The 10,609-nt window shown below is 58.0% G+C and overlaps 2 protein-coding genes across 2 annotated transcripts; one reads left to right on the forward strand and one right to left on the reverse strand.

Annotated features, from left to right (window-relative positions):
- Positions 1-4,529: 4,529 nt before the first annotated feature.
- On the reverse strand, positions 4,530-6,157 carry MIND_00564800 (uncharacterized protein; the record flags this gene model as incomplete). The annotated part of the gene is made up of 3 exons (XM_037362421.1): positions 5,688-6,157; positions 5,066-5,642; positions 4,530-5,006 (listed from the first exon to the last, which is right to left on the reverse strand). Exons 1-3 carry the CDS (start codon positions 5,951-5,953, stop codon positions 4,530-4,532), a joined length of 1,320 nt encoding a protein of 439 aa, XP_037220342.1. The 5' UTR covers positions 5,954-6,157.
- A 2,969-nt stretch (positions 6,158-9,126) lies between these two features.
- Positions 9,127-9,606, forward strand: MIND_00565000 (uncharacterized protein; the record flags this gene model as incomplete). Its single annotated transcript, XM_037362422.1, has 1 exon — positions 9,127-9,606. One exon carries the CDS (start codon positions 9,127-9,129, stop codon positions 9,604-9,606), a length of 480 nt encoding a protein of 159 aa, XP_037220343.1.
- Positions 9,607-10,609: the final 1,003 nt, after the last annotated feature.

The raw sequence follows: 10,609 nt of genomic DNA on the forward strand, positions 1-10,609 counted from the left end.
AGTACGAGTCCGTTCCGCCCTCGTCACCGCCCCTGCCACTTGTCCCCTCCTCCTCTACTCCTGTGGTCCCCGCAGCCGTCATGCCGTCCGGAGTCACTCCTACCGCAGACGCCCGGCTGGACTCACTCGAGGCGAAAATCGATAGCCTAACTGAGGCCCTTGCTTTACTCACCAACCAGGCTTCCGCTGCCGCTGCCGCCGCTAATAATGCTGGCGGACCCCAAACACCATCGCCGGAGACGTCGATTCCGACTCCGACTCCGGTCCAGGGCGACTCGAAGCCCTTTTTGGCGACATCAACCTCGCCTCAAAATTGGTCTTGCGACCAAACCCCCCGTTCACCTTCAATGGCGACCGGAAACGCGGCCGCGTTCCTCTCACGCGGTCCGCACCTACGCCCGCCTTGCCCCTGAGGCCTTCATGGTCAACGGAGAGGCGAGCGAGGAAAAGGCTGTCCGCTATGCCATGTCGTTTATGGCAGAAGGACCCGCTCAGCAATGGGCGGAGCGCCACGGAAGCAAAGCCCCGTTTCCGTTTCCGTCCTGGGGCCCGTTCGTTTCCGAGTTTCGACTCCGGTTCGTCGAGGAGAATGAGCAAGATCACGCTCTCTCCAAGCTGGAGACTTCCGCCTATCACATGGGTACAAAGGATGTCTACCAGTACACCGACGACTTCGAGGACCTGATGGACCTCGCCGGATTCAAAGACGCGCTGGTCAAGGTGACCAAGTTCTGCCACGGACTTGACCCCCTGATCAATAACGGAATCACGTCCTCGAACGACCCCCCGGACCTCCGGGATTACCTTAGCTGGCGCACCCGGGCCTTCCGTCAATACGAGGCCCTGGTCCGGGCCAAGCTGATCAAGTCAGCCGCCCCCAAGACGCCTGGCGGTTTGATTCGGACTCCGTTTCCGGTCAACCGCATCCCGGCTCCGGCCCCTTTCCGCCCGGTGGCTCCGGTCGTGCCACCCGCGGCCCGCGCCCCCGCTCCGGCGCCTCCAGCTCCCATCCCTATGGAGTTGGATCGCACCAGGGCTCGGGGTGCCCCTCGTCGCGCCTGCTTCAGGTGCGGCGACCCGAACCATCTCGCCCGGGATTGCCCCCCTCCCCGCCGATGTCCGCTCGATGGACATCCTCGACGAGGTGATCCAACAACTCGGTGACGAGATGTTAGCGGAGTTGATCGCCCGCTACACGGACACAGCTGCCCTGCCGGAGACGGCAGCGGAGTCGATGGCCGGAGAGGATTTTGTCCCCCGCAACGAGTGACTGGTGTGCCCTCGTTCGCGTCTATAAATCGTTTTGCCTCTTTGTATGATGAATGCAGTTCCTTGCCCTACAATGAGCCCGAAAAGAAACTGCCCAAGCAGTACACCGTTGCCGCTGCCCCTGGGGCAAACTCCCTCCACCTCCCGTTAGAGCTCGAGTCCACCACCAGCCGCGCTGAAGCTCTCACTCTCTGGGCTTGTCGACTGTGGTGCCACCTCCGACTTCAGAGAATTGCCGGAGGGAGAAGGGGGCGGAAGGAAGGAAGGGAAACGGGGATTTGCCCGTGATTGACGTGGCGCGCACGGACCATGCCGTGTTGCACGTGCCACGTCAATCACGTCTTAGTCTTGACTTCCATCTTCTTCCCGGCCCACGACCCTTCTCCAAGTGCGGCGCCACGTGCTGGGACGACACGGCGTCCCCGAGATCGGGGGGTAGTCGACTAAGGCTGCTGTCTCGGGCATGCCGCCGCCGGTGCTCCGCCTGGAATCTGAAGACGCGACGCGCTGGGGAGTGCAGAGGGCGATGAGGAACCATGCTAGGAAGCGCCGACGAGAAGGCTATCCGGAGACAGGAGACGCCATCTGCAACAGAGGTGCGTCTAATTTGCCACCATACATATTAAAATTGGCCTCACACAGGACGACAGATTCACTGGCTGTACTTCCCTGAGAAATCCTTAGATGGATTCCGCCCTACAGTGACCATTCGGTGACAACGAGATGGGGCGGTAAGTCGTGACTTTCGTCGGACTGTCCATTCTCTGGGTGTCCAGCGCAGGCGCCAACGCGTCGTCGTGGAGCGGAAGAGAGAAGGTGTCCGCGGCAGCTGCGCTCGCCTCCGGACAACGGTGATCGGGGATAAGAAGAAACGCCAAAGGTTCGAGGTATTATCACTAGGGACAAATCTAGTACGGCATGTTTGGGCTGGGATCCGTGGCATTGGCAACGCTGAGAGGGGGGAGACCAGGGAAAGTCATGCCTTGAACACGGCGAAATACATGGTCGTAGGCTCGTAGCGCTATACACACTGAGAGTCCGGAGAGTCCCCCCTCAATTGAAAATGGTGCGCCGGTACAATACTACAAATAAATGGCAGCGACGGCGCGGAAAGGAAGACTGTGGCCATGCACCTCATGAACCCAGTCGCCAGCCCCAAACTTTCCCCATCTCTTGCCGTCCGCCGCTAAGTATATCTGGTGAATTTCAGACAAAACACATCATGATACCTCGGAGGGTGGTACACACCTGTTTCGTGTCCTCAAGGCTCAAGCCGTCCTTGCTCTTCAGCGATCCAGCGAAAGAAAGCTCCTTCACGATAGCATTGGTGCGGACATGAGAGGAAACGACAAGTCGTGAGTGCTGTGCTTACGTGTCCACGGCGATCGGCACCGGAGCCGTGACATCAATCTCTGTCGATGCCGTCATCGCCCTTCTTGACTTTGCTCCACAAGGACCAGTCGCCAGCACACCCCATGCTTCCCAACGAGCTCATCAGTGAGATCCTCAAAGATCTCCAGGCAACAGACCAGAAGAATGTCGCTCTTGCCTCGCGTCGCCTGCGACTCCTTGTCCGCCCAATCCTCTTCAGCGAGCTTTGCTTGCAGCCCTACGACGTCACACGTGTACATGAAGAGATCGATGGCGATCTAGATAACGACACTGATGATGAAGATGAGGACAACGATGAAGACGAGGAACAACTCTCCCTCCCCTCGCAAGATCGTGTGGAAGCTTTTGTCGTCAAAATTAGCTTCTTTTTGTCAACCGCGATTGCGCCGCATGTCCGAGTGCTGAAACTTGTGATGCCGCAGGCGCTTATTCACGCAGGTTATATGCAAAGAATCGACTTCAACAATGCATCGGACACTCACGAGCTCTCAAATATGCTTTTCGCCCGTATCGACAAACTCACGAACGTCCGCACAGTCATCTGTCAAGGCACCATGTTCACCCTTGCTGCACTCGTCAATCTGTCACGGTTGCGCGGCCCACTTAATCTCGATCTCCTTGCATGCCGATTTGACTGGAACATGAGCACAGATGTGCTCATCGACGCCATCCGAGCATTGGATATTCGCTTATGTGTCTCCATGTTGAAAATATCCCAGGTGAAGGACACCGAAGCAGCTCGTCTCTGGTGCTGGTTGTACCTCTGCAATCCATCTACCCTCAATGACGTGAATTTGCACCCAGATTTCTCCCGATCTCGGCTGGAAATATTCGATTCAGCAGACAATTACCAAACTGTGCTGCCAAATGTGCACAGTCTCCGCCTGAACTTTGTATCGATCCCGGCCTTCACTTCCGCCACCTGGGTGGATCTCCAACGAGCATTTCCCGAAGTGAAGAGGCTGTTTGTGCGATCGGCGGAGGAAAGCATACCATTGGCAGTTGGATACCCTCAACTTCGCGCACTAGAAACATACTGCGAGAGCTTGATTGCACTCCTCCCAGCACTGCCAACAATCGACACATTACATGTCCATCACTGCGCTGCCAATACCCTGCTTTCCACATTCCAACGCATCAACATTTCCCGCGCGATCACTACAGTCTCCCTAAGCATTGATGACGGCGATCATCAGACATGGGCCATGATCTTATCCCACTTTCCCACTTTGCGGGGGCTCCATTGGAGAGTGTGGTTGGAAGACACTCCCTTATTGGAGGTTGAGTTATTCCCCTCTCTCTGTCTGCACTTGGGTCACTGATAACATTTGCAGATTGGTGCATTCCTCACTGAGCTTCCAACTACACTACCCTCTGGTCTGGCCGCAATCAAGATCGACTGTCTTGCTGCTGGATCTTTGCAGATCACCGACGAGTATCGGTCTTCCTTGCCTCAGCCAGCCGTGCTGCAAGCCCAGCTGCTTGAGCGTTGTTCTGGTATGGAGACGATGTCACTTGACGCATTGTGGAGCTGGAGGGTTGAGTGGAGAAAGAATTGAGCAATGAGGGGAATGACAATGTTTAGAACACCATAATGAAAGTGTTTGGAGACCATGTACATACATGTTGCAAGTTCATGGATCAGATAGGTCTTGCCGCTAGCGATAGCCTGAGACGAACCCTTGTCAAGGCCATTTTGGTCTGGTGAATTCACTCTGGGGCGTCTTTTAGACTGAACGGTTGGAGACGTTGTGGTCGTGGTAAGCAGAGCTCACACAGTCGTGACGACGCCATAACAAGCCTCGGCTGCTCTACCCGCTCCACTCAAAATATGCATGTATCTCATGGTACATACATGATATCGAAAACTAGACAATAAATCGAACTTCAAACTCCTGTCCATTCGCCGCTTGCAACGCCTGAAGCTCCTTCAACCGTCGAGCGCAGTCTGACGTCCCCACTCGGATCTCCTCCCAGCGACGGATACCAGCAGCCACAATCCGAACCGACTCCGCTGCTGTCCGGCGGGCCCGCGTCCAGGAGAAGACATAGCCTGCCGTTTCGGGGTCTGTAAACATCGTTATCGGAGTCCATGTGTTGTCTGCGAATCGCCACCAGCGCGCGGCGGGAAGCGTGCAGACACCAAGAACGGGAGATGCAGCGCCCCAGCGGTGGACCCATGCCGCTTCGGAGTCCAGTTGCTGCATGTGCTGCTGGAGCCGCACAGTGCCGTCTCCGGCACGGGATGAACCGACATCAACCGCCGTGTGGAGCGCGTGGTCAATATCGAGATGGAACAGATGTCGCATCGTCGGGAGCGCACAGGCCACCGACTCCACGAACGCCTGCAGCAGGTGGCGTCGTAGAAACGGAGGAGGGAAAGAAGCTACGCTGGAACACACACCTCTCTCGTCCTGACATCATCCGAGGACCCGTCCAGCACCGCGTCAGCTGGCCAATCCCGCGCTTCCACGGCGAGAGACACCACGTTCGGTGCCGCGCGTGAAAGCGCATCCATCAGGCCACGGTGCCATGAAAACCAGTCGATTTCGACAGCCCGGAGGCTAGACACAGGGGCGAGCGAGGCGAATACGCGAGAGGCGCCATGCCTGTCATCTTCTTCGGTGAGTCGAAGACGCGTCAGCGGCTGCGTGGGTTGACAAATGCGGGCCGCGAGCGAACACGCCCCGCGGAAGACGCCAAGATTGGCAAGGAAGGGGAGAGGAAGATTCTGGGCGTGTCGCGGCGTGTAATCCGCATCTAACGTCTCGAGTTGCGTGTGAAGGGCTATGAATGCGACCGCGCGGGGACCGAACTTGTCGAGATGAACAGCGCGGAGGAGGGGGAACCGGATGGTGGCGAGTCCAAGAAGCAGGTCATCGCAGCCGTGTGCCACGTGGAGCGTGCGGATAAGAGTGAGCTTCGCAAAGGCCTCGAGAAGACGTTTTTCGAAATCGTCTCCGTGCCCGGGAACGACATCGCTGGGTACCATTAGTCGGTGGCAATAAAGAGAACCGACGACGCACCGCTGTGGCGCGAAGAACCAAACTGAGCGCACTCGTCTAGCATAGTCAACGTTGGCTGCGAGTGTTGCGAGGATTGGGGCGGGGGTATAAGCCCCAATGTAGATGGCACGGTACAGAGTGCGCGTGCCGGCGGCATGACAGACGCGGCTGGTTTTGATGAGCGCCAGCAGCGAGCTGCAGCGGACGTGAGGGACGGAATCGATGGTATAGTTCGCAATGCGTTCAACGACTTCGAGTGGCACGCGCTGGAAAGAGGAGAGCCCCATTGTTGACTGTGATGTGACGGTGGCATAGTTTATAGGTGTCGAGTGACGCCTGGTCCGCAACAATGCGTTGGACCGCTTGCTAAGCGCTGGAGGGACCGTCGCGGAATGACGGGTCACGGCCCGACCGGTTTGAATCCCAGATGTAAAGATTGCGGGGCGAGCAGGGAGTTTGCCGTCCGAGAAGTATTGGTCCGCCGTATTCGCCGTCAGCATCCCGCCGAAGAAGGGGTGTTGTCAGCGATCCCGATCGGGAGGCAAAGAGTTCGTTGTGTCCTCTGCGGAAGGAGCACACGACGAGAGCGGGAAATATGCGACGAGCACCGTGCTATAGAGTGCGTCTGAGAGGCGGGTGTTGAAGGGGCAGGGTGGTGGGCACTAAAGTGACTGGATTGCTGTGATCCCGGGGAATGCACCGTGAGTTGCAGCGCCAATCGGACGCGCCGGCCCGCCAGCGCGTCGTCAATTAGGCGAAGACGGGCTTGCCCGGCGTCCTGGCGAAGCGCGTGCACGAGGAAGCCGGGAATGTCTGCGAGGAGTGACAAGTCGCGCGTGGGGTCGTCTACCAGGCGGGAGAGCAGCCTGAGGGCCGCGAGCCGCGGAGTAACCGCGGGACGGAGCAGCGGCAGCACGACTCCGCAAAGCCGCCCGGACTCGGAGGTGCGGGCATCAGCGCGGAGCTCGTCCGCGAGCGAGGCGACCTCGACCGTGAGATGGGTGAGAGCAGACAGGCATTTCGGCAGCGTGATGTTGCCCGAGTCGGGATCGAAGCGGCCCCCTAATCGCGAGCACTCAGTATACCGCGGCATCTCAAACGAAGCGTACCATCTCCAAGAAGCTCGAGATGTTGGATATTCCCTGCTGCCGCCTGGCAGAGTCGCATCGCGTTTGAAAACCCAGTACCGTGGTTTACGGGGACAACAAGCTTGCGCAGTTGTTGCATGGCTGACCGAAATTCGGGCTCCGTGAACGGAAGCTGCACGCGGGGGCTGGCTTGGCAGTACAGTTCAAACGGCGACATCGCGTATGGAGCCACAGCGGTGCTCGGTGCGTCGTCAGGACTTGTCATTTCGAACTGGACTCGCGCATGCGGCGCCAGCGCGCGGAACACGTCGTGGACGATGGCGCGCGGGATGTCCCAGACGAACGAAAAGGACACGTGTCGAAACGTGCCCCGGGGAATGCCTGCAAACCAACGCGCGAGCGCATCAGCCAATATGGGAGAAGCATATTTCCATGAGCCATTGTCGCCAAAGATGGTCAATGAGGTGACCCTTGTGAGGCGCGCGAAGAGGCCAGCGATGGCCTCCCCCGCGCCGACGGCGCCGGCCCACTTGCTAGGGAGCCTGCCGACGACGAGATAGACCTTGGCGACGAGCGGAGCAAGGTGGGGCCAAGCTTCGAAGCGCGCCGCGGCCTCCAGGAAGCCTTTTTTGCCCCCGGCGTCGGCGTCACCGAGCCAGAGCGTGCTGAAGAGGCGCTGTTGGCAGGCGAAGCGGAAGCGCCGGGCCGCGAGAGCACACGACGCCAGGTCCTCCGTGCTGTCAACGTTGCCGACAATCGCGATTATGAGTTCGAGTGGGAGGTCCATGAGGGGCGGAGCCAAGAAGTGCTGCGTGACATCACGCCACGTGTCGGCCACGTGTCGTTTCTTGTGAGTTTTCCAAATTGGGCCGAAATTGGGTGCAAATTACTCCATCCGTGTGTCCCAACGTATTCCTTCTTTCCCTAGGATAATGCAGACCATCATATATTTTCGCATCCTTGGCCATGCCCACGCCGCGGGTTGCCCCCTCCCGTGGCCATGCCCAAACAACAGCCAGCCTGGGGTAAAAACTCCTCGCATCTTCTTCACGCGCCCCCCCGGGGATCGAACCCGCCCCCGCACCGAAACAGGGATTTGCATGTACAAGAATGGGCCCAGGGTCGAATCCGCGTCATCCCTGGCCCGCGCTCCCCAGGCCTGGGCTACCTGCGCACCTCCGCGGCCGCGTCGTGCCCCCCGCGCAATGCATGCCAAAAATCCTTGTGCTCTTTCGCTATCCAACACCGTCCGGCCGAGGGTCGAACCGGCGCCGGCAGACCCGTGTGGGTCGGCTTCGAGTGGCGACCGAGAAAGCCTGAGCCTGCTCAGCTTGCGTAATCGCCACGACGTCGGGGGTGGTCCAGGGAATGAGCTCGAAGCAGAGGACGAGCTCCGACATGCCATCGTACGTTATTGTAGGCGGCAAGATCTGCTCTGGGAGTTCGCGACGGAAGGGCCTGCCAGTGGTGAACTCCGAGTAATCGGGAGCCGCCGCCACCGATCCTGTTGACCACGCAACACAGCAAGAGAGAGGAGCGGCCTAGCGGTTTGCGGCGCTGAACTGGGAGGGGCAATATGTGCGGTCAGAATGCGTGTAGGAGCAACAGACGCATTTCATTCTGAAGGTCAACCGCCTTTCGTTGTCGAGCCTGCAGTTTTGTTATGCGTGGGCGCAGAATCCGTGAGAGGGATGGAGGCAGAAGCTGCCAGAGTTTGAGCGGTTGATTGGCAATTGCAGGGATGATTATGCACAGATTCCGCCTCACCATAACCGCGAGCTTTGGTGTGGAGAAGAGGGAATGTCGACCCGGGATCACGCTGAGCACAAGGACCATCGTATAAGACTGTCGATCAGTAGGCAGGTGAAAAAGAGATGCGGGGGGGTGAAACACAAAAGAAGGCGCACCTCAAGCCATGCATGTAAAGTCAGTCCTTCTGCATTTGTGCCCAACGCCGGCCAGCGGCGTTGAGGACAGGACATCCTGGGGGGTGGGAACTCCGGCCTTGACGTCACACGGAGCAATTCGCGTCCCAGGTGTGCTCATATGCGAGGCGGGAGCGTGTCTGCGGCGCGGACATGGAGGGAGAAGACAAGCCGGGGGTGCTTACGTGGCACCGGTGATCGGCGATCGGCATCAGGACCGCCCAGCGTGACATCAATCTATCACTTCTTTCCTTCGCTCCACAACGACACGCCACGATGATGTGCTGTGCGCCTGCGAGCCGCCCTGCGCACGAACGATGCTGACTTCAACGAGAGTACGGATTAGACAAGTCGAAGGAGCTGGCGCAGTTTCTTTGGTGCGTGGACAGACTTTGCCCGGCTCCCGCTCGTTCTCACAATTCAGACGGAGTTGCGGGACGGCGTACAATGGGCCGCGCTCTATCCAGCTCGGACATCATCGACATAAGCAATTGTCGGGTACCCGACATGTCGCCCAATCCGCTGAGCGGCCTCTGCTGGCAGTGGACTCAAGACGACCTCCGGTTGGACTTGCTTCGTTCTCAACATGCCGAGCGCCCTCCGCCGAGAATGAATCTCAAAACGCTGTTGCTTTCCGGAGACGCACGGACGCTGCGCGCAATGGCGGAATGGCCTCTGCCGCGCAACGCCCTCGACAATCTACACACGCTCGACGCTCGTCCTGGATGTCTACGAGCTCGAACAGGACGCGGATACCTGGAGCGTTCTGCTCACGGCTGCCATGGGTTCGGTGCGCTTGCCTCTCCACCACGGCCAACAAAGCTTCTCTTCCAAAATTTCCAGGGGCCGCGGGGGGGTCGAACGCGCGTCCAGCGCACGACTGGCCGTTCTTGGGCGCTTCCATTCGTTCTCTGTCTAGATCACTAATCAGCACAGGAAAGCATTTGATTAAGTTGGGCAAGGAGAGACGGGCACAGCCCCCTCCTGGGCATAGCACGAAGGTCCGAGGATGAACCCTCACACTACTACAAATGCTCCCTATCTTACAGAATTTACCTAGGAATGATTAGGAATCATGAGAAATAAAATAAAATTAAATTAGAGGAGTGGGTGGGTGGGCCCGAATGGCGAGTCGGAAGTCCAGTGTGTGATGCGGCTGGTGGGAAGGAACAAGAGAAGACAGGGTGACGACAGCATGTCACACCGCCGCATCACTCCTGTCCGCCCAAGACAGCAGACTTACTCTGTTGTAAGTCTTTCATCCGCTTCCTTCCCCGCCGGTGTGGAAGTGTGGAATGTCTCTTACGTAGAATTTCCATATGAGGTAGTTTCCACTTTAGGATGCCCATCATCAATATTTGATGTGGCTATTTGTTTGTAGTCTACATCATCATTTAATAGAACTCCTCACACCCCAACCACCACCGAGTTCGCAACCAGTGCCGAGATTGTTCCACCGAGGGCAGGTTGCTAGTGAACATCGAGCCCCCGACCACCAGATTCTTGCGCCTTTCGAGTCCCCGAGCCCCCGAGCCGAGCTTCACGACTGGAGCGAGTTTCTGCGATTTTACATTCACTTTCGCTTTCACTCTTACACGAATTCTTCCACTCTTTTCCCTCCGAATTCTTTTCATTCGTGCTCCCCCAATCCCGGACATATCGACCGTTCTTCTGGCGAACACTGCACAAGCCAGTACTTCCACAGTGGTGACCACCGCAGGGGGAAAGCTCTTCTATCCGGGCTTTCCTTGGTCGAGACAAGCATTGTCCGTGTGTCTTTAACTCTTCTACACTCCCTTTCCCCACTTTCGAGCTCTTTCCTTCACTTCCATGCCCTCCGACGACGAATCCCCCACTCTCGAGCCAACCACGCGTTTCCCTGCCCGTTCCCGCGTTGCAACGAGCCCCATCACGCATGTACAACACGCGG

The sequence above is a fragment of the Mycena indigotica genome (assembly GCF_014461135.1).
Source record: "Mycena indigotica strain 171206Taipei chromosome Unknown Mind.scaff0005, whole genome shotgun sequence".
NCBI lineage: Eukaryota > Fungi > Basidiomycota > Agaricomycetes > Agaricales > Mycenaceae > Mycena > Mycena indigotica.